We start from the raw sequence: 27,073 nt of genomic DNA, 5'->3' as shown, positions 1-27,073 counted from the left end.
GAGAGAGAGAGAGAGAATGAAAGAAAGAGAGAGAGAGAGAGAGAGAGAGAGAGAGAGAGTGTTTAACAGAGTGCTCTGACAGTAATCTTCAGTATCTTACATTCTGTCATCTCTGTCATCAGTGTCTGAGAGGATTAGTGGGGGGTTGGGGGATATAGATGGAGAAATTGACTCATATAGAGACAGACACACACCTGGATCGGGGAGAGGAAGCAATCTGCTCCTTGACTGTGGAAGCAGACACTGCTGTTTTCCCCAGTTGGACCCTGAAGTCATGGCAGCCCAAGGCTCAGGAGCAGCGCAGGAGTATGATGTAATTGTGCTTGGAACTGGCCTCAAGGTAAGAAAAAACTCTCTTCCTTTAATTTACACTCCACTGATTAGACACAGTCAAGACATCGAGCTCCAGTGAGAACTTCCGATGCACCAAAAGAGATCATTTGTCCAACTGTTCAACACAGGATAGCCATGAAGTCATTATATAATGAAACTGAGGGTTCATTTTAATTATAAGTCTTTTAAGGTACAAGTTATGACTAAAGTTGGAGATTCTTTCAGACAAAATGCAACGCCGTTGCTGCAATGATGATGTAAAAGGAAAATCTGGATTTAAGACCTATTTCCTGCTAGATGTCTTATAAGTAGCACTGGAATTTTTATTGACTTTTTTAAATTTGCCTCATGATTACTTCCAAAATCATCATTTCAAAAACTGTTGTGTAAGGTTTGTACACCTTCAGCAGGCATTCCCAGAGATTAGCCACAATCTGCTGATAGATACTTAAAACATTCCCATAACAAACAACAGATGGACATTGTTTAAAATGTGTTTCCATAAAATTGCGCCCCTTTTTTTGTCCAGGAATGCATTCTTTCAGGCATAATGTCGGTCAGTGGAAAGAGAGTTCTGCACATAGACTCTAATCCTTATTATGGCGGAGAGAGCGCCTCCATCTCTCCCTTGGAGGAGGTCTGTCCCTTTTTTGATTGCACAAATACGTTCTCTGTGTATGAAATTTCAAAGTTAGTTTATTATTGTGTGTTAACCTGTAATTTCCCTCTGATAGCTGTATAAGAGGTTCCATGTCTCCGGCCCCCCCAAGTCAATGGGAAGGGGGAAAGACTGGAATGTGGATCTCATCCCTAAATTTCTTTTGGCTGACGGTGAGTACAAACTGTGTCTTTCCATATTAGTGAAACTGTGTCTGCGTTTGATAGTCCAACTGTACCAACTGTGTTCACTTTTTCTGCAGGAGATTTGGTTAGAATGCTGCTGTACACAGAGGTGACCAGATACATGGACTTTAAAGTGGTTGAGGGAAGCTATGTATACAGGGCTGGCAAGATTCACAAAGTCCCATGCACTGATGCCGATGCCGTGGCATCAGGTAACACATTAATGCCAGTCAAACTTAGTCACTCATTATAAATATACAAACAACACAGATTAGGAGAAAAGAGTCATATGACATGTATGGTGTATTGGCTTTAGATTTAATGGGAATGTTTGATAAACGAAGATTCCGGAAGCTATTGCTGTTCATTCTGAACTTTGAGGAGAACGACCCTCGGACCTACCAGGATGTTGATCCAAAGAGAACCACCATGAGAGACGTGTTCAAACACTTTGACCTGGGCTCTGACGTTATTGAGTTCATAGGCCACACTCTGGCTCTACACACTGACGATAAGTTAGTGTACATCACGAATTAAGCATTACATACCAAGTACAGAATACCGGTACACCCAGTATAGCATCGTCATGTCTTTCATTTTCTGTGTTTCTCTTCTCTGTTCTTATCCAGTTACCTGGACCAGCCATGTCTCCGGACTATCAAAAAGATCAAAATGTACTCTGATTCTCTGTCTCGCTACAACCAAAGTCCCTATCTCTACCCGCTTTATGGCTTGGGAGAACTTCCACAAGGCTTTGCAAGGTGAAACATAAAGATAAAACCTTTAGTGTCTAGTACATACTGTACACACAACCACTTTCTTATGTGTCTGAAAATCCCAAACTCTCTTTGCTCTAAGGCTAAGTGCAGAGTATGGAGGAACGTACATGTTAAACAAAACAGTGGAGGACATCGTCATGGAAAATGGCAAAGTGGCGGCTGTAAAAGCACAAGGAGAGGTGAGGGTGATGGACAGGCTGCAGTAAATGGCTGAAGAAAGTGGGGGAGGTTTCTCATTGGTCTTCTGTTCCAGAGCATTTACTGCTTTGTTGATCTATGTTGACCCATGTCCTGTCTTGTTCCAACCAGGTTTACAGGTGTAAGCAGCTGATTTGTGCCCCCAGTTACGCGCCCAATCGGGTGAAGAAAGTGGGCCGCGTTATACGGGTCATCTGCCTACTGAACCATCCCATCAAACACACTCATGATGCAAACTCATGTCAGATCATCATACCTCAGGCCCACCTCCACCGAAAGTCAGGTAGGACTTCTGGGCTTTGGTAATCCATCATGGTGCTCATCAAAAAAGTAAAAAATAAAGAAACCAATTTAGAAAATCATTTTCTTAAAATTTGTAAATAAGTAGTTCCAATCACAACGGCTGATAAAATGATACAATAACCTTATTACCTGAATTTCTGTCCATTTTCTACAGATATATATATCTGCATGGTCTCCTACTCTCATAATGTAGCAGCAGAGGGCAAATATGTTGCCACAGTGAGCACAAATGTGGAAACCAGTAATCCAGAGAAAGAGGTTCAACCTGGACTGGCTCTGCTGGAACCCATCATGCAGAAGTAAGACCAACAACAAAGATAAATCCTTGGTTTGCAGAATTTCACTTCACCCTTATCAGAGATGATTTTATCAAACACAGAACTCAGTCACACAGGTTCCGCCATCGTTGTTATTTTATCTGGTGGATTATTTGGTTAGTTTATTTGAAATTTCAGAGGTGGGGAAAATCTATGTGTCCTTTCACTTAATTGTGATGTAAGAGTGTGAAGCAATGTAATTTTGGTCGTTTGAAACAAGCACCCCGTACGTTTGATCCACAGATTTGTCTCTATCAGCGATGTAATGGCTCCCATGGAGGACGGCAGAAGGAGTCAGGTAATGCTCAGTGGGAACTCCCTGCATAAAGAATTTGCCCAGAAACAAGCGAGCAAACTGTGAAAGCTGAAGGCATTTACTGTGGCCTGATGTTAGCAGGCCTTTACTGTGGCCTGACATTATCAGTGGCATTACCATTACCATGGCAACAATGAATTTGAAAGTGGGCATGGCACTGTATCTGTCACTGGTCAAGACATGGGCTAGAGCTGCGTCAGAAACTCCACACAAGAGACTGCTGAACCACATACTAATAGATCTGTATCATATTACGCATCTACCGAGCTACACTTTATGTTTATATATAAAAATGACTCGACTTGTTTTAATGCGTGTTTTAAAAAACAACTTATCTCCAAACCAATCTGCTTCTGTCCGTCCTCCGTAGATCTTCATCTCTCGTTCCTATGATGCAACAACGCATTTCGAGACTGAGTCTGAGGACCTCATGGATATGTTTCGACGCATTACAGGGTCTGAATTTACTTTTGCAGACCCACGCAGGGATCAGTGCGATGTCTGCGATGACTAGACTCACAAAACATCCAAGAACCTCACAACTGGCCACGAATGACTACTTGATATGTACTGTGCTTTACTTTACTGTTCTACTACTTAATTTGATCACTGAGTTTGTCTGGCTTTTTTGTTAAGTGAGATGTAACCTGAATTGAACACTTTTGACTGGTATTGTAAACTGTTCTAATAAACCCCTTCACGGCTCATGGGCTGCATACGACGTCAGTGAAAATGATTGGCATCATGTCTTATAATCGCTGGGATACCATGTAGGGGAATTAAGGGCTACCCTTATCCTACAGCTTATCTTTGCAGAGGGCAGACTGAGGGAACCACCAGCATTACATGAATGTGTAATGAAGTCTGAGAGGGAGGGAGAGGGAAAGACGTCTGTCTGCCTGGAGGGATTCAGAAAGATGGGGAAGGAGGGGGAGGTGGACAGACTGGTAGACAGAAAAACAGATTAATCAGGCTTACTTATCTGAATTAAGGGCACCACCTTGACAGGGAGATTATACCCACATATACAGTGAGACCTAGACAGTTCATTACAATTTCTCTATACATGCACAGAATCTTTTATACTGGAGTATCTCAGTATGTGAGTGAAGATACTGAGTGAAGATATTAAGAACTGAATAGACTGTGTATTTCAGAACAAAAGAGATGTAGTGAATATTTGATTTCACAAGACCAAAGGAATAAACTGACACTTGAAAAACTGATTTTAAAAAAAAATTTATTGTATCATAGAGTGGTATTTTATAAATTCAACACAATACTGTCAGTTCAAATAAATACGAATTCGCTTTTATACACACGCTTTATTCCTTTACCACCCCCACACACACAATCCAAGAGTGTTCCATCTTTTCCATTCACCCTGGATCTCTCCTTCACTGACAGACATACATTTTACATTCACATACAGAGAGAAGGACGGGTTTAAGATCAATTCTTCTTAACACAGCAGATGAACCACATGTCTGACCAAAACTCTGTTAACAGTTCTCGTCTGTCTGCAGGAGGGAGAGCACAGCCTCTCATTTAACAGGCAGAAAAGAAAAAAGTTTGTCCTCTTTCTTTTACAGCCAGTCCAGTCTGGGACAGTCATATTTCGGCATCATCCATTCTTTTCTGCAGAATGGCACTACTCCACATTTGAGATGAGTGGGGGAGGTATTAAAGCAGCTGCAGCTATTCGCCGCTCGCTGGACAAGAAGTTAAAAGTTGCACATGCATTGGGCTGTGGAAAGAGAACAGAACACATAGGGCACAGACAGTCAGAAAGCAGCAAAACAATGACACACAATAAGTCAGTTAGGGAGAAGAGCCAATGTGATGATGCTGCAACTGGCCAAATTGATGACAGAGTCAAAACAGTGGTGTCCTTACCGTATCCTGTACTTCCACTGCGATACCCTTCTTTTTGAGAAAAGAAAGAACATTGGGGTCGATCCTCTCCACCCGTCCACCTGTGCCCAGAACCAGGACCTCTGTACAGACGGACGCATGACACACATGAGAAGGGGAACACTTCATTTTATATTATAATATCAACTCCTGACATGCTAATGGCATTAATTAATTAATACACATAAGTACTTGAGATAAATATATGTTCAGCACTGGTCACTTTTTAACCTTAAATCTAGCTTGGGCGAGCCAGAGAATCATTTAAACCATTAGTAAGAAAAAACATCTGTATACCACGTGTGAATGTGTCTAACAAAACATTCATGAGGGTATCTTACCGATACGAGGCTCTACCATGTAAAACAGAGCAAGGCTCTCTACTGTGATGTCCTCATAACTACCAACCTACAGTGGAAAACAGACCATGAACTCAGGAAGTGGTCAAAGCAGTTCACATCATTATGTTACTGTTTACCCAGACAATTAGGCACACCTGACTACACATATCACAAGCCTCTAAGGTACTTCTAATCAGAGCGAAAGTTAAAGTTTGCGAATGTTTTGGTATGGTACATGTTTTCAGCGACATTAATGTAGTGTCTTTTTTCATTTCATGATTTATTACTGAAGTAATGCTCTCCAAACAGGTTGAAGGTTAAAGTAAATATGGCTTTAACCAGCTGGGTTTGGATAAGATTTTACAAATGAGACTTTCACAGTAACTGGGCCTTTTTTGAGGCCCCAACGCAGAGTGAAAAGTATGATTTTCTCTTCTAAGGTTGCAAAGCGAGGGTCCAGGTTCTCGAATCTCACATTCCATTGCAGGATAGCTGGGGGCAATACGGCACACGGCCCAAACACACGATTCCCGTCAATGTTGAAGCCTCGTGGACTGTAGCTATGAATGATCGCCCCGCTGCCAGGATCTTTTTGCATCACGGATACAGTGGTTCGCTGATACAACTCATCATCCTCCGGTCCAAGTCTGTGACTGCGTGCCAAGAAGGGACTAGGGCAGGGGAAATTAGAGTTTTTACATCATAACTTAATAACAGTGTATGCTAATTACAAATATAACGTTCAACAGCGATTTTTATCATAGCAGGGACAATAAGCAGAGGAAATACAGAGGTGGATGTCTCTCAGAACCCGAGCTAATACTAATAATGTCTTCAGATCTACATGGGGCAATGACGTATGCATCTGAAGAACAAAAAAACCTACATATGTCTGCTTGTAATAATTCCACCCTTTCACACATTGGAGCGCTCTCTTTAAAAATTTGGTAGCTAACTGATTTCATAAGGGTGTCCAACAGAGGTCACCCCCATCGACAGGAAAATCATCAACACTTTGACATCAGACTGCCATCATTATTGGGGTTTACATACCTTGTGAAAGCCGGGGATAATCTGGAACCAAGTCGCAGGCTATGAAGAGATCCTCTTAATAGTAATTTAGCATACGTCTGTACAGCCATGTCGGTCAGCAACAACGGGTATTGTGCAAGCAGCACATTGACAGAGCAAAGACAACCGGAAGAGTAAGTGCTTCGCCGGTTGTAGTCTTAACCTGCTATCAAAATAAAAGTATTCAGGTCAGCGTTCTCCCCAGCGACCAAGTACAGTAGTTATGAAAGTGCTTTTGTACGGTTAGTACTGAATTTAAGATCATAATATAGTGTGCAAGCGTTGTCCATCCTATTTCCATTACTGCCATGCGTATTTCCCAGCAACTGTTGATTAATCATTTCAGTAAATTATTGCTTCTTTGTTTAGGGTGGTATGTGTCTTTCAGAAACATTGAATTACTTGTGGCATTATAAAGTTGAAATACTTAGAAATGAAGGTCCTTTAGGTCCTCAGGTTGAGATGGAGCAAGCGGTTGGTTGGGCCTTTTCAGTAGAAGTCTTGCTATTTCAAGCAGGTGGATGACCATACGAGTAAATTTTGCTGTAAATTTAAGATGATCGCCAACTTGACCAGGTCAAGCTGTCAACTGGACAGTTACAGGCAGTTCCTCATCTCTGTCTTTATTGACATTAATATATTCTCACGTAATGTTCAAAATATTGTCGAGATAAAAGTTTCTGGAACCATCATTTGTGTAGTAAGTTATTTCTGGGTAGATTTGGGCACCTTCCCCCTTAAACTCAGCATTCAAGAAAAACTGACCATGAGACATGTCCACACTTGAATACCGCACCAAAGTGAACAGAAAAAATATATATTTATTTCTGAGCTTGATTACTAAGCCTAAATACCGAAGGGGCGTGCCCGTGTGTGTTACACTGCGTGCGCGCCCCCCACTGTGTTTACAGATCAGGGACAGAAGGAGTAAGTTACTGACTGTCCCGTGTTTTCGGGGGCAAGAAAATATTTACCATCAATTCTAGATTTGTTCTAATAAGGGAATAAGCGGTCAATAACTTCAGTAGGTTTTTTGAAAGGCAGAAGTTTTTGGCTTGCATAGAAATAAGCAACCGCCTGAGTCAAAATGTATCGGTCTCTATATGCCTTCAAATCAACGGAGCCCAACTCCCTTCATTTCGCGGCCGGGGAAAGCTTTCTGATCCTGGAACGAAGCAATAAACATTGGTGGCTTGGATCTCGCTGCAGTTCTGGAGAAACCGGCTACATACCCGCTTCCTATATCGAAAAAATTCAGGTAAGCGAAAAGGACTCTCACTTTCTACGCAGAGGCTATCGGTAAGTCAAGCCTTGAGTTGCCATGTCGCTAACATTGAGCAAAGTCAGCTGCTTTCCATTAGTATTCAATCGTTACTTCGATCCACCCATTGGCAGATGCATATAGTCTCTAGTTTTTACAGGCCAAACTCAGCATTTGAAGTATTCTGACAGAGTGGATAATGTACCAGGAATCAGGATGATATTTGTACGCACCACCAAGTGTGCATATTTAAAAAAAAAAAAAAAGAGGATTCTGTGCTATTCATATCCCACACAAGCACATGGAATATAACATTCAGAGGAAACATGCTCGAATCTATAAATTATTTAAATAATTTGGCACACCATTAAACGCTTAGCCAGCTGGCTTCAGCCCTTGAGGGAGGCAATGTGAAATCAGCCAGTCAGCATGCAGCGACGCATCTGGTGAGTCATACGCATCACAGATCCCATGACGGGAAGGAAAATGGGATTCCAATCAAGTAATATAAAAGCGTTCGCAAACAGTTGTGCAGCATAGATCAGATCAGGTGTTTATTCGACGAAAGTATTCATATGATTTTTGGGCTTTTTTTTTGTTTTTGCTTGGAGGCATGTGCAGATACACTACCAGAAATATGAAACAAACTCTAGTCTTTTGTGAGTACTCTGATGATGGACTGTGATGTTGACCTTTCACATGATATTTTTCCATGTCACAAAACAAAAAATTTTGAGCACTTGACAATGTTGCAACAGACAAGCCTAACTCTGCTTCTCCAGGACACATTTTGATTGAAATCTAGCGTTTTTTCAATGTAACGTGGTGCTTATTGAGCAGTCAACTTCATATGTACACAGTTTCATATACTACTTGTTATAGGTTATGTACACAAATGCAACACAGACATAAAGACACATATACACATTAGAGCCCTTATGAGTTTTAGGTGAAGACCTGTAAAATTCCAGTACATTCATTTCACAATCAATTGAGCATACGCTTTGTTAATGCTCTCATGAGAACAGAGGCATGCAATTTCTGACAGAAATTAATAGAATATGTTCCACACTGCAACAACTAAACATAAATTTGAGTTGAGACTAATTGACTTAAGCAGTGAATTAAGCAGATGTTATTAATGCAACCCTCCTTCTTTGCAAAAACGTGAGTTACATTTGTATATTTAATGGACTCAGTTAAAGCAAACACTGTCATTTAGGCCATTTTCTTAGGATAACAACAATTTAATCATAGGAAGCCTTGTGCCACCTCATAGGTTTTGGTGGAATATTTTACTCTCTCACACTCTGATGTACTCTAGCACCTTTAATGTGTATGTGTGTACGCGCGCACCTGTCTGTGCAACTATGATAAGCAGATGAATGCTACAAATACATTGGCAGTCCACTGTCCTTGTGTATAATTCAGTTTTAAAAGTCGTGTAATTTTGCGGCTAAAGCTGAATGTCTGATACCTGATGGTAGTTAGGTAACTGTCCCAAATCTCAGCTTAATTTAATAGATTTTGTTGTCATCTATGTAATTTAAGGGACACACTTGCTTAAAGTCTCTCTCTCTCTCTCTCTCTCTCTCTCTCTCCCCCCTTCTATATCCCTCCCTCCGTCTCCCATCTCAGGCGCCAGAGCATGATGAGGTGCTGCAGTCGATTGATCGGGCTATTGAGGGAATCCACAATGTGGCCATGAAAAATGGAGGCAAATATAATCTTGAACAGAGGGATGTCCTCCAGTAAGTTTAAAATATTAAATCTCACATAAATAACATATATATGAGTAATATGCATACACTTGTCCCTGTGAGCTCTAATATGATAATAATGCACTTTTTAGCTGACTTAAGGAGTCCGAATACTAAATATTAAAAGACTTATTTGTCCTGAAGCAACTTGCTGATATTTTAATGATGGAATAGTAACCAACAGCCAAGTGATAGCTCATGAAACAATTAGTGGAGGATGGCTTAGTTTGCACTGTATTACATAAGATTTCAAATTAATTAACATAGTTGGAATTAGGTTAAGCCCAAAGAGAGCCAGCCAGTCATATTAGATGAGGATTTGTTTCACTTTGCATGATCTCTTTGCTTTGCTGTTGCTGTGTTTAGGCAACGATGATTTCTGTGTTGTGATTGTCTGTATATGTGTTCTGCTTTTTCAGGCTGAACCATATCAGTTGTATATTTCAAAAATAAAATAATATGTTTCAGAATGTTGCATCATGTGGAAACACCACATGTGGCAGGAATTGTGTGTGTTTTTTTTGTTGTTTTTTTAATACAATAGCTCTTTTGGAGAACGTAGCCCGTGTCTATGCAGCGCTTTATTTCCCGTGTCTGTGTGTGTGATCCAGGAAACTGATACATCACAGGAAGGAGACTCTCGCTCGCAGGAGCCCGACCATCTCCAAAAACAAACAGGGTCTTCCCTCCTCTGCCAGCGAACTGTCACTTAGCCACACCCCACAGCCACCCAACGGACTTAGTCGCGTCTATGGACGACAGAGCAGTGAGCCGGTGTCAGAGAGCCCTGACAGTATGCAGGGAGAGCGGGGTCTCTATCAGGTGCCTTAAATACGTATACATTCCTGCACTCTTTTGTATATCGCAGTTTCCCTTGCACCGCACTTTTTCAATGGCTCTGGTTGCTGCTGATTGTCACGCTTGCTTTGTTTGCCTTTCTGTCTGTTCATGCTGACCAGTGAGCTCCTTTCCCACAGGTACCTCCGCAGCCCCGTCGTGCAGCACCTATAACCCCGCCCCCTCCAGAAAAACGCAGGGAGAGCCGACGCCCTGGTGCGTATGCTCCTCTTGCGCGCTGCTCTTAGCCCACACAGTTTGTTTGCTCACGCTTCATAACTCCACTTAAAGCTTAGTCAGATTAAGTATGGCCTCTTGGTACCCGGTGCTTTCAAACTCTTCACACGCACACACTCAACCTTTCAAGCACTTGAAATGCTGTGTTTCTTTCTTGTCCTCTGTCTGTGCTTAAATCTCACATGCTCTCTTTCAGCCGAACAAGATATACCCCCGCGAGTCTCTTCCGCTTCCACTAGTTCTGCACCAGTTACTGCTGCAGGAGTCACACCATCGATCAGCTCCACTTCCCTGGATTCTGGCTCTGTTTCCTCTGATGTTAGTTTGCCAAGTGTGGCCAGCACGCCACCCCCTGTGCCAAGCAGAGCCAAAGCTCCACCTCATCCTCCTCCTTATGACAGCTTGGATTCTGAGCCTTCCCCCCAGCAACCTCAGAAAAAGGGTCCAGCGCCACCGCCTCCTCCACCAGTCACGTCACAGCCTACTCCTGAGGACCACTCGAAGACCGAATGGCCCTCAGCCCCGCCCCCAGTTTGTGCCAGTCCCCCTGGAAGTCCCACCCATTCGGAACCTGTTCCCATGACAACAGGAGCAGAGCTGATCGAGCTGGTTCGAAAAAACACGGGCCTCAGCTACGAGCTGTCTCGTGTCGCCGTGGGAATAGTCGTTGGCCACCTTCAGACTACTTTGCCCCAAGCAGCATCTGCTCTTGAGCAGGTTCTCCTCTCGTTAGTGGAGAGCAAGGTCTGTATGTAACAGTGCAGAAAATTGGATTATTATGTGCAACATGTCACAAAGGTATCGTACTGAAAACATTTTTACTCTTTATCTTCACAACCAGGATCTGAGTGCAGGGTTGCCACGAGGTCAGGTGTGTCACGACGAACAGCGTCTGGAGGTGATCTTTGCAGACCTGGCACGTCACAGAGAGGATGCTCAGCAGCGCAGCTGGGCATTGTATGAAGACCATGCGCTCATAGCTTGTTATCTCGAAGAGTTACTGCAGATTCTGGTGAGAAACAGCATTAGCTCGCTCTCTATTTTTTTTTCAGATTCTTATTTTTAGTGTTCATTAGGCTTCAGGAACTGGCAACAACTATGTGTGTGTGTGTGTGTGTGTGTGTTTGTGTGTGTGTTTTCTAGACGGATGCAGATCCTGAGGTCTGTAAGCGAATGTGCAGGGTTAATGATTTCGAACCTGTGCTGTCACTTGTCTCCTACTACCAGATGGTAAGCACAGGGCAACAAACCTCATTACTCGTGTTTTTAATGTGATTCTGCACTATTCACTCGAAACTGCTTCATAAAGCACTTCTTAATATGTCTGTACTAAAGAAGACCAAGATGTTGGTGTTGCTTAACAACATGCACAAAGCAACCATACTGTGCAATGACCATGTTTTTCATTTATTACCGCATACAGTGATCGGGCTTTAAACGTGTTATTGTGCAGGAACATCGGGTTTCTCTACGGCTTCTGCTCCTCAAGGTTTTTGGGGCGATGTGTGGTCTGGACGCTGCCCTCATCTCCACACTCCTTAACTCAGTTTTGACCATGGAGCTGGCCAGAGACCTGCAGACAGACACTCAGGGTCCGAAACTCACAAAGCATCACGCAACCGCTCATCCTGCTCACATCCTGCTCACATCCTGCTGATCTCTCTTAGTTTCGTTAGTCTAATCTTCAATTTCATCTGCCTGTTTTTCTCCCTCAGAGCACCAGAAGATGTGTTACACTGCGTTAGTGCTGACCATGATCTTCTCAATGGGAGAACAAGTGCCCTATCATCATTACGGTATGAGAATAGACCACAAGTTACGTTGGGCTGTGGTTAAATGAACTTGACCGCATGACTTACGCTGGCGCTAAGTATCAGTCCGTTTGTTCTCTTGACGCTTTTATATTCGCAGAGCACTTAAATAGCGGATTTGTGCAGTTCATTTTGGACGTCATCGAGGACGGTCTTCCCTCAGATCCCACCGAGCAGCTGCCAGATCTCTTTGTGAATCTAGTCCTTGCTTTCAACCTCCATCTCACAGGTAGGTGAAGCAGAACTGGAGGAGCGAGAGACAAAGGCACTCAGACAAGGCCTGTGCAATTACCATTTCAGTCATCTCTCTTTCTTCCCTTCCTTTGGATTCTGTGGACTAGTTCTGACATGTAGCTGACACAGTCTAATTTTAGATGTTGTTGTAAGCCTGGCTTTGCTTTGCTCAGTTCTCTTTTTCTTTTATGTGGTTGGCGACTTTGTTTCTTTTGCAGCACCTGAGAATAACATGGTTATGCAGACTTTAATAAAGAGGCACAATGTGAAGATCCTCTCAGAGAAAATACTGCTGCTTCTGAATAGAGGAGGCGAGTACCTTATCTCTCATACGCGCATCCGCATCGTGCTTAATGATATTTAACCGGGTTGTACTGTGACACAATTTCACAGAGGTGTCCTTCAGGTTGTCATTTGACAGTGTGTTTATTTATGCTGCAGTACAATGAAACAATATTCTTTTTTTTCTTTTCCTCCAACTCCAGACGATCCGGTGTGTCTTTTTAAGCATGACCCCGCTCCTCCGCAGTCTGTTCTGAAGTTCCTACAGGATGTTTTTGCCAGCAAAGACACTGCAAATATTTTTTACCGAACTGACATGATGGTAATGATTGATATCGCGGTACGGCAGATTTCAGACCTTTCCCCAGGCGATAAGGTATGGTGGAAACATAAATACCATGGTGCCAGACTATATTTCTCAACACTAATGGCATACGGGGTTGTAGACGCTCTATCAATGGTGTTTGGATGTATGTTTGTTAGGGGAACTCTATGACCAGTTAGAAAACTATCAAAATAACATTTTATTTCACAAAGTTTGCCCTGCAAACTGTACGGAGACATATATCTCTGTGGTAGCACAACTGTTTTTTTTTTCCTCTAATTTATGATCATCTGCTGATCATTATTTCTTCTTAATTAATATGTTTGATCTTTAATGTCAGCAGTACAAAATGTTTAAGGTAATAGAATAATAGATACTCATCGTACTGCAGCTGTACAGTTTGCCTCGTCCCTTAAAATTTCTTCCTGACATGTCTTCTTTTCTCAAGCTAAGAATGGAGTATCTCTCCCTCATGCACGCTCTCATGCGCTCCACGGATTACCTGGAGCATCGCCATCGTCTCTCTGACCTGCAGGCGGCGCTACAGAGGATTCTGAAAGAGGAGGATGATGACGGAGAGGAAGACAGTTCAGCCAGGGCCAGACAGATGGACAGACTCATAGTACAGGAGATCTACAAAGATTTCCCTCAGATCACTGAGATCAAAAACTGAGTTCCAGAGAAATGCTCCCTCAGACTGATGGTTCTGTCTGCAGTGTGTCTCCTTAGACAGTGGCATCCAACTCCCTGTAGGGACCTCTTAAAAGCAACGCTGTAGAAAGTATTCCCCCAGACTGAGGGTCATAACTGCAACATGCTTAAAAAAAGAACAAAAGCAGCTTAAAAAGAACAAAACCCCGAAACACGTGCTGTTCCTTGAGCCGACAGATCACAATGTATTCTCTTAAAAGGGATTAAGCTGTAGTTTGCCATAGTCTTGCTCTGGCTTCAGACGTTACGCTGTAATGCATAATTAATCAGAATCAGCTACTTGTCATCTGTACTGGCATGTTGCCATTGCTCCTAACATCTTATTGTCGCCTGGTGAAACTGCACAGGACAGTGTATTAACTTAGCAACTATAAAGGTTGAATACAGCATAAATGTTGCTGCCATATATTATGATATGTGTAGCTGTGATATGCCGTAAGCTGAGCCTTATTAACCAAACCTGTTTGTCCCGACTCACTAACTTTATCTATGATACTCTACAATGTTCTTAACGAAAGCTGTGATACATCGTCAAGTGGACAAATCTTCTTCATGCCAGTATCATGATGAAAGTAAGGGATGGATACAGTTGTCAGTCATTTTAGAGTTTTTTTTTGTCATTTACGCATCATTTTACAAGATACAGTACATCTCACTCTCTACCTCTCCTTTCCCGAAAGCATAAATATATCCAGCAGTTTTACTTAACGCTATACTCATTCTTTACCAGACTCTGCCTTGATGCTTACCTTCATTATTACATGAACTGTCTCTCTCTTTGTGTTTATCCTGACTTTCCCATTTTGAGACTTAAACTAAGTAAGTGTTATCTGCCAATGGCTCTATCTTTGGATCAGTATTAAAACCGTGACTCTGTTCATTGTACCCCTACTTGCACCACAGTCACACACTCACACATGCACCATATTGATCATTTCAAAACACAGACACACATAGAGGTGGTGTGGTCAGAATAAAAATGGTATGCTCAGGTTTGTGTACCAGTGTGTGTATGGGTGTGTGTGTGTGAGAGAGACAGAGAGAAGGTTCAGAATGGTTAAAATGTGTGCGTGTGTGTGTGTGTTTGTGCATAATTGTGTGTATGTGTATGTAAAAGTGTCGTGTGTCATTGTTATGTTACGTTTACCACTTAGGGAACTTTGCCCTTTTTCTAGCATTTACCCATAATTTAACGAATAACACTGTTAAAGTATATTTTCGCAGTTAAAGTGTATTTAAGATGTTTGTGTTCAGAGGGGAAATGGTAACAAACTGTATTTTCATAAAGTTTACAAAACTAATAAAATGCCAGTCACCCTGAAGAACATCATTATCTGTCTCAGTCTGGTTTTTCTCTGTCAGTGAATTATTTATTGAATACAGCATATGTAGTATTCTTGATAACAGCTGGGATACACTGTCAAAGGACCAATGTTTTTCATGCCAGTTTCCCAGTGAAAGGAGGGGATGAATTCAGTTGTAAGTAATTACAGTTCTTTTAAGCATTATTTTACAAGATACAGTACGTCTCAGTCTCCACTGAAAGCAGTAATGTGTCCAGCAGTTTCACTTACCGCTATGCTAATTCTTCACTAAACTTTACAATCATGGTTACCTTCCTTACACGACTCATCCACTTTCTTATTTTTAGACCTTAACAAAGTGTTGTCCACTGACAGCTCTATCATTTTTTTCAGGATTAAAGTTTTGTGATTCTTTTAATGTGCCCACACTCACATAGTAATCACACACTCACATATGAGTTGTATGGATAATCTCAGAATGCAGACACATAAGGATGGTATAGCCTACTATAAAACCAAGGTGCTAAGGTTTATGTACCACTGAGTGTATATGAGAAACAGTTCTAAAAATGTATGTTAAAAAAAGTGTAAGAAATTGAGCTCAGCTGGCAACTTCATGTATTTTTAAACTCTATTTTCTTGATATTTATACAACTTCTAAAAAACCAGACAGCTTGAAGAAACACTATTATGTGCCTCACAGTGTTTTTGTTGAAATAATTGCGAATAACATAAAAAAAAAACTTTTGCGTGGGATAGAGATGGCGGTAGTAAGCTTGACTGGGCGAGAGGAGAGTCTTACAGCTGGTCAAATTCTTTTCTCTTATATCTTTTAACTTCATGCCTTTCTAACAACGTGTATCACTATGTGAGGTATGGTTTGTTCACTGTCACTAGGCGGCGCTAATCTCGGTATCGCGACCACCGGGAAAAGGATTTGAGCGTGAAAACATGTTATCAAATGTATATCGTTGAAAAATCTGCTGTACTTGAGTGAATATAAAATAAATTATGCGCTTTTTTTTACAATTTGGAACCTGAATAAATATTTAACCAAGCCCGGTCTTTTTAAATACCGAACAAATATAAGGGCCAATTACACTACCCGGACAACGAAAAGCGACGCTCAAGAAAGGGGTGTTACAGCAAACGAAGTCCGGAATGACAACTGGGTGAAAGGTCCCCGAGACGCGCTGCAGAAGTACCCTAGAAAAGCCCTCATATAGTTCAGTCATTCCGCTGTGACTTGTTGAACGGGTCTTTTATCCTCACTAAGTGCAGCTGTCTGCAGGAGTCTTTTGCAACGCCACTTACTTTTATATATATATAATTTTTTTTTAGATTTTCGATCCAGTTTTGTGTACTTATCGAGTAGCTATGTCCAAACAACCGCAACCTATCAGCCCGGGGAAGAATTTCTTTGCAGGGGGTTTTGGTGGAGTTTGTTTGGTGTTTGCCGGTCATCCACTCGATACCATAAAGGTAGCTAGTTAATACTTTGTATTTGATTCATGTTGCTTTGCGTGTCATGCTTGTGAAGTGTAGAACTGTCAGAGCTCACATAGCTAGCTAATTTACATAAGCACTAGTTTTGTACTTCCTTTGGTGCTGGTATTGTATTAATACGAGCATGAAGCAATCAGTCACTTAGTTTATTTGTTTGGTGTGACCGCATGGTAACGAGACGATACACTTTACTTCTCTGGACTTAATTTCGCTTGGTCATTCAATATCAGCTCGCCTCTTGGGCATAGTGAACGGTCGCTACTCTGTGTTTATCAGCAGTCCAGGCTGAGAGAGGGGCTAGGTGGAAATGAATGAAATGTATATTAGGTAAAAGTGAATATATCAAATGCGATAGTATAATTTTATAATGTTCATTTTAAATATCATTAAATATAAACGAATATTCATGTATGAAGTCATTGCTCAGGTCAGTCAGCTGAACTATCAACCTTTGACCTACTTCTATTTACGTTATCTTGTGTTGGTCATGCAATGACTTCAGCAATGAGTCTTACAAGGACTCCTGTAGCAATGAACCCTCCTTTGATCAGTATCAGTAACAGTGGGATAAAGTGACATTTGTACATATTTGGCCTTTGAGTGTGGATGTATTACAGTAGAAATAAGTGAAGCCCACAAGAATCTGTCTACATATGTATCTTCTTCTCTTATAGGTACGTCTACAAACTCAACCCAAACCAGGTCCTGGACAGACTGCCCTTTACACTGGCACCTTTGACTGTTTCAGACAGACCCTCGCTAAGGAGGTGCGTTTATACATTACTCAATGCTATAGTCCCACAATTCACCTCGTTTCTTCTGTCTTACTCCACCCATCCCCCCACCCCACCCCCATACATACAAGCATTACACACACAAACACACGTGCACACTTAATTAACAGGTTTACATCTGTCTCTCCAACTGTCTGGATTTCAGGGGCTGAAGGGTCTCTACAAGGGCATGGCAGCTCCCATCATTGGAGTCACTCCTATGTTTGCTGTCTGCTTCTTTGGCTTTGGCCTGGGCAAGAAATTACAACAGAGACACCCTGAAGATATCCTCACGTCAGAAAATATATTTATGTTTGAAATACATATTCTACAATAACACTTATTGCTACACGCGGTATGTAGTATGCGCAGTAGGGGGACTGTCTGCCTTGGACTGAATGGGGATATATGTTTATGTATCACAGATATCCTCAGATTTTTGCTGCAGGAATGCTCTCTGGGGTATTCACCACAGCTATCATGGCGCCAGGAGAACGCATCAAATGTCTCCTGCAGGTGAGATGACCCTATCAAGATTTATAATGAACGTTGTTAAAAGCAACTTCAGCCTAAATGTTACAGTACAGCATGCTATCTAGCAACACACACTAGATTTTAAATTTAGATGCATAACACATCGAAAATATCTGTGCTTGGTCCTGTTTCCATAATTGTGTAGGATTTATATTTGCAGCGTTAATAGTGTGATGTATGCATGCGTAGTATAACAGTCATTGGGCCGTAGTTTTAAAATAAGTGTGTAATGTGCTTGTTTTAGAGATGATCAGCCTGGGATTATGAGTGATGTCTTGGTAGTCAGTTGTATATTTTAATTTGTTGGAGTTGCTAATGAGGACTTTGTATGTTCAGATCCAGGCTGCATCACAGGAGGTGAAATATGCTGGTCCAATGGACTGTGTCAAACAGCTTTATAAAGAAAGCGGCATCCGTGGAATCTACAAAGGAACTGCTCTGACACTGATGAGAGGTAGAGACTGTTAAACCTGCTAAACCAGGGGAATATTCCAGAAAGCGGGTTTAGTGAAAACTCTAAGTTAGTTAACTCAGAGGAAGTAGTAAACCTCCTAATAGAAGAGCCCTATGGCTTCATTCTCCTAGCAAAACAAAGCCAAAACATACCCCCTGCCATCCATTTTAAGGCAGGAAACTCCAGACCTGGAATATATGGTTGGATTAGTAATTCATTAGTCTACTGGGATGCTGTTCAGGACAAAGTACCCTCTGTTGACTTTGATGGGTCAAAGTCACTAAAATTTGTCAAAATAACTACAAAACAAATTGAATGCCAGTTAATCCAGTTAATGCTTATCAGTTAAGTGTAATTTCCTTGTAAATATAAATGACCAACCTGATAATGTAAAAGAAAAATTATTGACAGTAAATAATTCTGGTTCTGAAACAGCAACAAATGAAATGAGAAGTAGTTACAAAGGTTAAAAGAAAATCCACTGGTTTACATCTTATATTTAGATTTGAACTGTTCTTGCTTCAGCTACATGTAGATGTCATTACTACTCTGAACAATAATGACCGGTTCAAATACTCAGGCTCACCCCCCCCCCCCCCCCCCCCCCCCCGCACCTTATCCTTCTCTCTTCACAATATGACTGTAAACGTACCCTAACCTTCCTCATCCGTCACGCAGGGATATGAAGCTACATCTAATCTGGAATTTAGAGAACTTGTCATGTAGCTCTTATCCAAGCACAGCCTGACCCACCCGGTCATAAAACGTTGTCAGGCATGACGCCCAGCTGAGGGTATAAATCAAAAGTGAATGACCGCTCTTTATCTACATGAATGACTGACAGATGTTACTCTCTGTCTCAGATGTCCCGGCCAGTGGAATGTATTTCATGACATATGAATGGCTGAAGAATATCCTCACACCAGAGGGCAAGAGGTTGGTGTGTGTGTGGGTTTGTTTGTGTGTTTATCTGTGTTTGTGTGTGTGTGTGTGTGTGTGTTTTTGTATGTATATGTATTGTTCTTTACATTTTTCCCTGATAAGGAAGTATTTTAGTATGTCTGGTCTTTTGTCGTGTTATTTTACATAACTGACAAGAGATATAAGTATGTAACAGAGAAATATATATGTATATATCTAAAATAAATATAAACTAATACATTTATGCAGTTTTTATTCCAATCAGACATTTATGCAAAGGAAACTGAAAGATTTAAACAAATTCTTCATATATACATTATTTTGAGTTTTGTGTCTGTGTTTTGATTTGCTTGTCACTTTTTGGGTGTGTATTACAGTGTCACGTGGTAAAATTATATTCATAATAAGAAATGTTGTCCTCACCAGCCCAAGTGACCTTAGCGTTCCCAGTATTCTCTTTGCTGGTGGAATGGCAGGAATCTTCAACTGGGCTGTTGCTATTCCCCCTGATGTGCTGAAATCTCGTTTCCAGACAGGTTTGTTACTCTGACGCTGTGAGCTACTCATACTCTGTGTTGACTGTTGTCGTTGTGTGATTGTTTTTTTTTTTGTTTGTTTGTTTTAATGTAAATGAGACTGTATTTAAGGTCTGTTTCTGATACAAGGTGAAGCTTTGTCAGGTTCAGTAACGTCTCTGTTCCTCCTAGCTCCTGAGGGAAAGTATCCCAATGGTTTCCGAGATGTCCTGCGGGAGCTCATTAGGGAGGAAGGGGTGGCCTCCCTCTACAAGGGCTTTACAGCTGTAATGCTGAGAGCTTTCCCTGCCAACGCAGTAAGAATACACCTGTCTGACTCCTCTTACACCGAAATGTTCCTTACATGTTACATACTATAGATATAGATAGATAGATATAGATACAGATATATATATACATATAGATATATATGTGTGTGCAATACACAGCAAGCTTACACTACACACAGACAAATCACAGGTCCTACACTAGTATTCATAGGACACATATCTCTCTGACAGTTTTCTCACCAATTGCTTTCTGTGGTTGGGGAAATTCTGTGGTGGCTATAAATGCCTCAAAAAACCAAGAGGCAGCTGATACCAGAGCTAAAAAATATCCTATTTTTGTCTTCACAGTGATTTCTAGTGATCATGATATATCGGTTTAACAGCAGAAACATAAATATTTTTGCCTGCGTTGTGAGTTAAGTTCTGGAATAAATGCCTATTGCACTCTCTCAGGTCTAGAGATAAACTAAGTGTTTTTAGAAGAGGTCTTGAGATCACCCCATTTAAAGAGAACTCAAATATTGTAAAGTTTACATCAAGTGTTGTGTCACATTTGTGTAAAAAATGTACTGGCTTATACACCTGCCGGTATGTCTGGTAGACTCCCTCCAAACCACACTGTGATGTGTATTCGCCATAATCAATTAATATTGTACATGATGTTTAATCTGTCCTTGTACACCAACTCTCGCGACTGACGTTGATTTTCTTGCCTTGCAGGCCTGTTTCCTTGGGTTTGAAGTAGCCATGAAGTTCCTTAATTGGATAGCACCCAACCTGTGACAGCAGAGACAAGACTCAGAGATGGCGTCTAAAGAGCTCCCCAGACAACGACCACTCACACAGACACATCATTTAGAGCAGTACCTGAGGTACTGACAGAAGGTGGAACATTTAGGCAGCGTTGCTTCACACACCCACGAGCCCACGCAACCCACCCACACACAGATACACACAACCACCCACACAATAATGATGAATGTTCACTCTTTAGCTGTTTTTTTTTGTTGTTGGTTTTTTTTTTATTAGTTTTGTTTGAACAGGAGCGATGTGCCTTATCAGGCTGTAAATCAGTCTCTGCTTTTCAGGGAATCATGTAGACATTTAGACATTTACAGTACAGAAACTGTAAAAAGTCCTCCTTCAAGAACATGTAGTACATATGAATATATGTACGTAATTTGTACACACACACACACACACACAGAAGATTTTAGAAACTGTTGTTTGTTCATGTGAGTGTCAGTCACCTCTTGACTGGGTGTATTTGCCTTTAAAAAAAAAAAAAAAGAAAATACTGGAATCTCAGTGCAGGAAGGATTGCCTTTCACGTCACAGAAATGTAATCCAGTGACTAATTAATTGCATTAACGCGGACTAAATAATTGTGTTGACAGGTAATTTTTCGTTGAAGTCATCCGTTGTCCAAAGGTTTATGTCTCGGTGAGATTGATTTCTCACTAGACTGGGCATTGTCAGACAACTGCTCTGCTGCAGTACATATGTAAATAAACTGAAATCTAGCATCTACATTGTTTCCAGCTCTGCTCGTCTGTTCAAACCTGCTGTAGACAGAATATGCAGAAAATTCTGTCTCTTTCAGAGATTTTTTTTTTTTTTTTTTTGGTTTCCCAAAAGAGTTCCAGATGCACGTCATCCAGTGTAGTATTGATTTTATTGCCGCTTGTGAAGTTTCTGCTTCAGAGTAGCCTTATCACACAATGTCTGCACTTTCCAGCGCCTTGTTCACGACAGATGCGTCTCCTTTGATGCATTCTAAAACAAAAATCTAACAAATATGGTTTTGCACAAGAATTATCCGAACATAAATCACATTTATGGCTATGGAGACTGATTCAAAACACTCCCGAGAGCTCATTCTAATTTAATCTGGTTTTGAAAAGGGGGGAGAGTCAACTGATGGTCAATATTTTCCACTTAGTTACATGTCTAAATATAGTAACTGGTGACCCTGTCCTAGCCATAGAACAACAGTCAATGGGTTTGTCTTGCCACACAACATAAACAGATTAAATGAAATGAAAAGGCTAAAAACTTTGCTTAAGTTAAGCCTCATGTTTGGTTTCCCTTTTTTTTTTTTTTTTTGTTGGTAGTATTTCTCTGATGCCTGACTGTTACCGAAATGATCTGTCAATTATTTCCCCCCTGTATCATTATTGATCCACCTCAGATACTGACCTATGAAGTTGCTGTAGAAATTGAATCATTGTGTTCCTGCCGCCCGTCATCTGTCAGAACAACTGACTGTTCGTTGTAGCGATCCTGAATCCTCACTAGACCTCAAGGTTTGTAGGCGAGCTACACGAGAATAAAAACAAATACAGGAACTTACCTTAAATATATATCCGAGACTACATCCAGACAGACTGGTCATGAGTATCGAAATACCAGATGGTTTGACAGATTTATTGAAAGGATACACAATAGAGGTGCTTCGAGTCAGGCCTCCGGATCTGGTGGAATTTGCTGTCCAGTACTTTACCCGCTTACAAGAAACTAGGGCTAACAATTTAATCAGTCCAACTACCCCTAACAGGGTTGAGCAAAAAGGTGTGAATTTCACGACTACAGAAACTACAGAGTGCAGCGAGGAAGAGGACGAGGAAGAGGAAGAAGATGATGATTTTCCAGAAGATATAACATTCAGGCGTAAGTTTCAAGGTCACAGTTTATTCAAGGGTTGATGCTTGGTGAAACCGTGAAGTGCATGCATATAATAATTTAGCAGGACGTATGTTTCCCCCGTAGTGTTGTTTGTTTCTTATTTGATGTCACTGTATTCAAATCAAATGCTGTCGTCCGATCGGCACGTCAGACTGAGCTGTCTTTGACATGGATTTGATGTTGCCTATATGAATTCTGCTTTAAAGAAAGAGCCAACACTGTTAATGTGCAACTTAAGTTTGGCTTGTCATCTTTTTCAATGTTTCTCTTACATGAGGAGATTTAGATTCTTCCCTTCCTCTTTTCTCATATTTTGTTCTAGCACCACCAACTAGTAAATGCAACAGAAGAGTATCAGGTGAGTGACAGAATCCCTCGGTGTTAATATAGCTCTCTCTCCATCTGTGACGCTTACTATAAGAGTATCCACTATCACGATAAGTCAATGTCTGTCTCTGACGGTCTGTGTTAGTGCGGTCATACTGTCCCATGTGTGTGTCGACGCTGTCGGCTATCAGACTGTGTGTCTATGTGTACGTGTAATGATTTTTCTGTCAGTGTGTGCTGAGGCCTATAACCCAGATGATGATGAGGATGATGACAGTGAGCCAAGGGTGGTTCACCCAAAGAGCGATGGACAGCGCTGTAGGCTTCAGGAGGCCTGCAGGGACATATTACTGTTTAAAACACTAGAGCAGGTATGATCATTGAAATACATCTACATTTCCATTATGTTTACATACATGCATCCACTCTACACGTCTGCCTCTCTCTCTCCCTTTCTCAGGAACAGTTCTCAGAGGTGTTGGATGCTATGTTTGAAGTGCTGGTTAAGCCTCAAGAACACATAATAGACCAGGGAGACGATGGTGATAATTTCTATGTTATTGAAAGGTATGTCCATAGTCTTCTGAGAGACCTCCGTGTGTTCTCTGTAAAGGGTAAGATTAGCAATCTAATGTGTAGTTTGATGTTGAGTTGTGAATCTACTCATGTTACATTAGGATTATACTACTTAACTGTCCATTAAATATCTCATAAATAATGCCTCAAAAAAATGTACATGGACTTACCCTCAGTTTTTTTTTCTTAATAAAGTACCTTGCTAAGTTATATGAGACACTGCACTACGAAATAAGTGTTTAGTTTCTCTTCTCTGCGAGGTTCATTTTGCCTAAGGGGCAGCTCTCCTGCAGCCTTTGACCAGAAAGTGCCATTTTTCCTCTCTGGATCATTTCTTTACATTTATTTACTTCCCAAATCCTGTTCTCTTTAGAAATCATCTCGCATTGTATTCCTCCTTTGTTCTCTGTTCTATTGGTTTTCCAATTTCATTTAGAATGCGCAGTGTTCCTGTTCTTTATCTGTCGTAGAAATGTGTGGTTCTGTCTCTGTTTTAGGGGAGTGTATGACATTGTGGTGCAGAAAGATGGAGTGAGTCGCTGCGTTGGCAAGTATGACAATAAAGGCAGTTTCGGGGAGTTAGCACTTATGTACAACACACCGCGAGCTGCCACTATCATAGCTTCCCAGGAGGGGGCGCTGTGGGCACTGGTGTGTTGAAATCTGTAAACACATTACTGTTTTAGATGACTAAAAGTGATGTACAGGTGGGAATTATTTGCCCGTAAATTTGTTAAACCTTTGTGGTGGCGTGTGTATGGACATGTGTATGTTTTTGTGTGTGTGTGTGTGTGTGTATTCATGTTGTTTCAGGACAGGGCCACGTTCCACAGACTTATTGTGAGAAATAATGCGAAGAAAAGGAAAATGTACGAGACCTTCATTGAGTCTGTGCCTCTGTTGAAAGCACTTGAGGTGTGTTTGTGTGGAAATGAATTTCGCTGGTACTAACATTTATTTGAAAAAAAAAAAAAAAATCACACACCCTTTTGTTCTTAAAACTTGTACTGACCACACAAACACAGAGCGTGAGTGAAAAAGACAAGCAGTGAGCTATATATTTACATATAGTCAAATAAGCATATTTACCAAAACAAATTTGTATTGTTTGACACTTCCTTGCTTGTATTTTCATTCTTATCTGAAATCATTACAGGTATCACAATGTGATGTTTGTCATTCTTCTCACACTTTCAGCTGTCTGAGCGAATGAAGATTGTCGATGTTTTAGGAATAAAGTCATTTAAAGATGGGGAACTAATTATTAAGCAGGTAGTGCATCAGTTTTATTTACTTATTCTGTCGATGTTTCTGTTACAATATCCATTGTATGATAAATTTAGCAAATTTATTTCCTTTATCTCCTTCGAGCAAATTCAAACGAATAATGTTAGCTTAGCTATGCACATAATGTATGTATTCAAAGCCGCTATGGGAAAAATGTCTAATAAATGAACAGATCTAAGTGTAAATGCACAGTTCTGATGCCTGTATTGTTAGATGCTGATGGGAATTCATACAGTTCTTATTATCATATCTTTGAATTAAGTGGCACTACTGCGCGTTGTAGGACTCACTGTGTGAGTGTCCCTGTGTCACTCATTGCGTCTGTTCTTACAGGGGGATATGGCTGATTGTTTCTATATCGTGGAGTCTGGGCAGGTGAAGATCTTGATAAAAAGCAAAGTATGTTTAATACTCCTTCACCTTTAACACAGACAGATTCTTAACATCCTCTTTTGAAAATGATCCCATGTCATGTACATGTCAAAGTGGCAGTAGCTGTCTTTTTCTGCAGACTAAGACTAACCAGAGGGAAAACAAGGAGGTCGAGGTAGCCCGCTGCTCAAGGGGCCAGTATTTTGGGGAGCTGGCCCTAGTTACCAACAAACCCCGGGCAGCTTCTGTGTATGCTGTAGGAGAAACAAAATGTTTGGGTAAGACACAATCGAACATGCTCACACTTTTTTTTCGCTTGTTCTGAAGCACATATTCATTGTTTATCCTTTTGTTTCACTCTGCTTCTTAGTAATTGATGTGCAAGCTTTTGAGCGTCTGTTGGGATCCTGTAAGGAGATTATGAAGAGAAACATCGCCTCCTACGAGGAGCAGCTGGTGGCCTTGTTTGGTTCGAGTGTGGATCTGAGAAACTGAACAACTGCTTACAGTCACCGTGCAGTTATACGAAAAGTAAAAATGTTTCCAAGAAAGAGATTCACAGTTATATTGAATACTTTGACTGTAATTTTTCTTTGTAGCGTACGTTTTGTTTTCACTGTAGTTTGTGTGAAACTGCTATTGACAATCCTGAATTGAGAATCAGCAAGTGCGTTGTCGTAACTTCTAAACGATGAATTATATGGAGAGGTCATGCAGCCCACCTGACCGTTACGACTTAACTGACAATTCAACTTTGAGGAAGATGTCAAGATAATTCATACAGAACACTGGGGGAGAAGCATATGATTTATCTTGTTTGTTTGATTACAAACCTTTGAATACAAATTCAAAATGTTGGTAATTCAGAGGCATTCATGTAGCCACTTCAAACTGTAATGAATGTTAATTTCGCCCTAAATATATTAACTCTGCATATGTACAATTTTCAGTCCGAATACTGTCTTGTTTAACGGACTCAAAATTGCAATCTGATTTTTAATCTTTGGTGGTAAAAACCTGTGATACCATTCCTACATAAATACACACAAATTCTTGCATACAAGAAATACTCAACCTGAACAAAATACTCAGGATATTCCACACTAGGGCCCACAGTCACTGTAGCCTGAGCCTGTGAACAGACATTTGTTTTTTGTTGTTGTTTTTCCTTCAGTTGTTTGCATTTTATTTACATTCATGCATCTGTCAACTATGCATCTTGTTGAAATGCACATGAAAGTGTTTCAACAGCACATTTAACCTTTAGTTTCCTAATGAGCATAAATAGTAACAATAGTCAGTTCAGAAAACAATCCTATCAATTAAAGTGTATTCTGTTCTTTATGTATAAGAATATGCATTCCTTTCCTTGAGTTATTGTCTGTACTGAGCTTGCGTGCACTGCCCTCACATTAACACAACCTCAGTCTCCAATATGTCTTAGTATGGGAGAATGACTGTAGTGAGAAACTGCCATCCATCTGACAAGTGCAATTCCGGTATTTTAACTGGCGTGAGTCTGCCAGCATCTTCAAAGCACTCTCTCAACTCGACAGGCTAATGTGTTAGATAAAATGAACAGAAGGTACATACTTTTATCTCACGAGTAATGCCAAGTAAAGGCATAACGCAGATAGCCCAAACATTAGCAGGTGT

The 27,073-nt window shown here is 40.9% G+C and overlaps 5 protein-coding genes across 7 annotated transcripts; 4 read left to right on the top strand and 1 right to left on the bottom strand.

Moving 5' to 3' along the window:
- Window positions 1-274: 274 nt before the first annotated feature.
- LOC115815400 (rab GDP dissociation inhibitor beta) lies at window positions 275-3,603 on the top strand. The gene is made up of 11 exons (XM_030778357.1): window positions 275-340; window positions 863-970; window positions 1,068-1,164; window positions 1,254-1,388; window positions 1,493-1,691; window positions 1,806-1,937; window positions 2,035-2,134; window positions 2,265-2,436; window positions 2,611-2,755; window positions 3,017-3,071; window positions 3,460-3,603. The coding sequence occupies exons 1-11, from the start codon at window positions 275-277 to the stop codon at window positions 3,601-3,603; spliced, it is 1,353 nt and encodes a 450-aa protein (XP_030634217.1).
- A 769-nt stretch (window positions 3,604-4,372) lies between these two features.
- Window positions 4,373-6,510, bottom strand: ndufaf3 (NADH:ubiquinone oxidoreductase complex assembly factor). The gene is made up of 5 exons (XM_030777576.1): window positions 6,398-6,510; window positions 5,820-6,015; window positions 5,345-5,411; window positions 4,986-5,086; window positions 4,373-4,836 (listed from the first exon to the last, which is right to left on the bottom strand). The coding sequence occupies exons 1-5, from the start codon at window positions 6,484-6,486 to the stop codon at window positions 4,741-4,743; spliced, it is 549 nt and encodes a 182-aa protein (XP_030633436.1). The 5' UTR covers window positions 6,487-6,510; the 3' UTR covers window positions 4,373-4,740.
- An 885-nt stretch (window positions 6,511-7,395) lies between these two features.
- Window positions 7,396-14,940, top strand: nckipsd (NCK interacting protein with SH3 domain). The gene is made up of 13 exons (XM_030777537.1): window positions 7,396-7,673; window positions 9,315-9,427; window positions 10,048-10,258; window positions 10,414-10,489; window positions 10,707-11,254; window positions 11,352-11,522; window positions 11,654-11,740; window positions 11,964-12,102; window positions 12,226-12,306; window positions 12,422-12,550; window positions 12,774-12,866; window positions 13,041-13,213; window positions 13,611-14,940. Exons 1-13 carry the CDS (start codon window positions 7,503-7,505, stop codon window positions 13,833-13,835), a joined length of 2,217 nt encoding a protein of 738 aa, XP_030633397.1. The 5' UTR covers window positions 7,396-7,502; the 3' UTR covers window positions 13,836-14,940.
- A 1,441-nt stretch (window positions 14,941-16,381) lies between these two features.
- On the top strand, window positions 16,382-21,257 carry slc25a20 (solute carrier family 25 member 20). Of its 2 annotated transcripts, none has more exons than XM_030777561.1 (9): window positions 16,382-16,659; window positions 17,358-17,450; window positions 17,623-17,750; window positions 17,882-17,972; window positions 18,327-18,444; window positions 19,308-19,380; window positions 19,792-19,901; window positions 20,073-20,197; window positions 20,891-21,257. In XM_030777561.1, exons 1-9 carry the CDS (start codon window positions 16,555-16,557, stop codon window positions 20,951-20,953), a joined length of 906 nt encoding a protein of 301 aa, XP_030633421.1. In that variant the 5' UTR covers window positions 16,382-16,554; the 3' UTR covers window positions 20,954-21,257. The 2 variants fall into 2 exon arrangements, with proteins under 2 accessions (XP_030633421.1, XP_030633422.1); XM_030777562.1 differs by having other exon boundaries at window positions 19,308-19,386; window positions 19,798-19,901.
- Window positions 21,258-22,563: 1,306 nt separating this feature from the next.
- Window positions 22,564-25,912, top strand: prkar2ab (protein kinase, cAMP-dependent, regulatory, type II, alpha, B). 2 transcript variants are annotated; one of them, XM_030777555.1, is made up of 10 exons: window positions 22,564-22,840; window positions 23,178-23,213; window positions 23,414-23,553; window positions 23,643-23,749; window positions 24,256-24,409; window positions 24,572-24,673; window positions 24,956-25,030; window positions 25,379-25,444; window positions 25,557-25,695; window positions 25,788-25,912. In XM_030777555.1, exons 1-10 carry the CDS (start codon window positions 22,564-22,566, stop codon window positions 25,910-25,912), a joined length of 1,221 nt encoding a protein of 406 aa, XP_030633415.1. The 2 variants fall into 2 exon arrangements, with proteins under 2 accessions (XP_030633415.1, XP_030633416.1); XM_030777556.1 differs by lacking the exon at window positions 23,178-23,213.
- Window positions 25,913-27,073: the final 1,161 nt, after the last annotated feature.

This window comes from Chanos chanos, chromosome 6, assembly GCF_902362185.1.
Source record: "Chanos chanos chromosome 6, fChaCha1.1, whole genome shotgun sequence".
Taxonomy (NCBI): domain Eukaryota; kingdom Metazoa; phylum Chordata; class Actinopteri; order Gonorynchiformes; family Chanidae; genus Chanos; species Chanos chanos.
The sequence above is the reverse complement of the archived record's forward strand: the minus strand, read 5'-3'. Positions and strand labels throughout refer to the sequence as shown.

Excerpts from the sequence above, each read along its gene's own strand:
- ndufaf3 (XM_030777576.1), bottom strand. The coding sequence starts at position 6,486 with ATGGCTGTACAGACGTATGCTAAATTACTATTAAGAGGATCTCTTCAT. Across the intron at positions 5,412-5,819 it reads CAGCTATCCTGCAATGGAAT|GTTGGTAGTTATGAGGACAT; the intron begins GTGAGATTCGAG and ends TTTCCACTGTAG. Across the intron at positions 5,087-5,344 it reads CATGGTAGAGCCTCGTATCG|AGGTCCTGGTTCTGGGCACA; the intron begins GTAAGATACCCT and ends CCGTCTGTACAG.
- LOC115815400 (XM_030778357.1), top strand. The coding sequence starts at position 275 with ATGGCAGCCCAAGGCTCAGGAGCAGCGCAGGAGTATGATGTAATTGTG. Across the intron at positions 971-1,067 it reads CCATCTCTCCCTTGGAGGAG|CTGTATAAGAGGTTCCATGT; the intron begins GTCTGTCCCTTT and ends TCCCTCTGATAG. Across the intron at positions 2,437-2,610 it reads CCACCTCCACCGAAAGTCAG|ATATATATATCTGCATGGTC; the intron begins GTAGGACTTCTG and ends CATTTTCTACAG.
- slc25a20 (XM_030777561.1), top strand. The coding sequence starts at position 16,555 with ATGTCCAAACAACCGCAACCTATCAGCCCGGGGAAGAATTTCTTTGCA. Across the intron at positions 17,451-17,622 it reads GACAGACCCTCGCTAAGGAG|GGGCTGAAGGGTCTCTACAA; the intron begins GTGCGTTTATAC and ends TCTGGATTTCAG. Across the intron at positions 19,381-19,791 it reads CTCACACCAGAGGGCAAGAG|CCCAAGTGACCTTAGCGTTC; the intron begins GTTGGTGTGTGT and ends TGTCCTCACCAG.
- nckipsd (XM_030777537.1), top strand. The coding sequence starts at position 7,503 with ATGTATCGGTCTCTATATGCCTTCAAATCAACGGAGCCCAACTCCCTT. Across the intron at positions 11,523-11,653 it reads AAGAGTTACTGCAGATTCTG|ACGGATGCAGATCCTGAGGT; the intron begins GTGAGAAACAGC and ends TGTGTTTTCTAG. Across the intron at positions 12,551-12,773 it reads TTTCAACCTCCATCTCACAG|CACCTGAGAATAACATGGTT; the intron begins GTAGGTGAAGCA and ends TTTCTTTTGCAG.
- prkar2ab (XM_030777555.1), top strand. The coding sequence starts at position 22,564 with ATGAGTATCGAAATACCAGATGGTTTGACAGATTTATTGAAAGGATAC. Across the intron at positions 22,841-23,177 it reads AGAAGATATAACATTCAGGC|CACCACCAACTAGTAAATGC; the intron begins GTAAGTTTCAAG and ends ATTTTGTTCTAG. Across the intron at positions 23,214-23,413 it reads ATGCAACAGAAGAGTATCAG|TGTGTGCTGAGGCCTATAAC; the intron begins GTGAGTGACAGA and ends TTTTTCTGTCAG.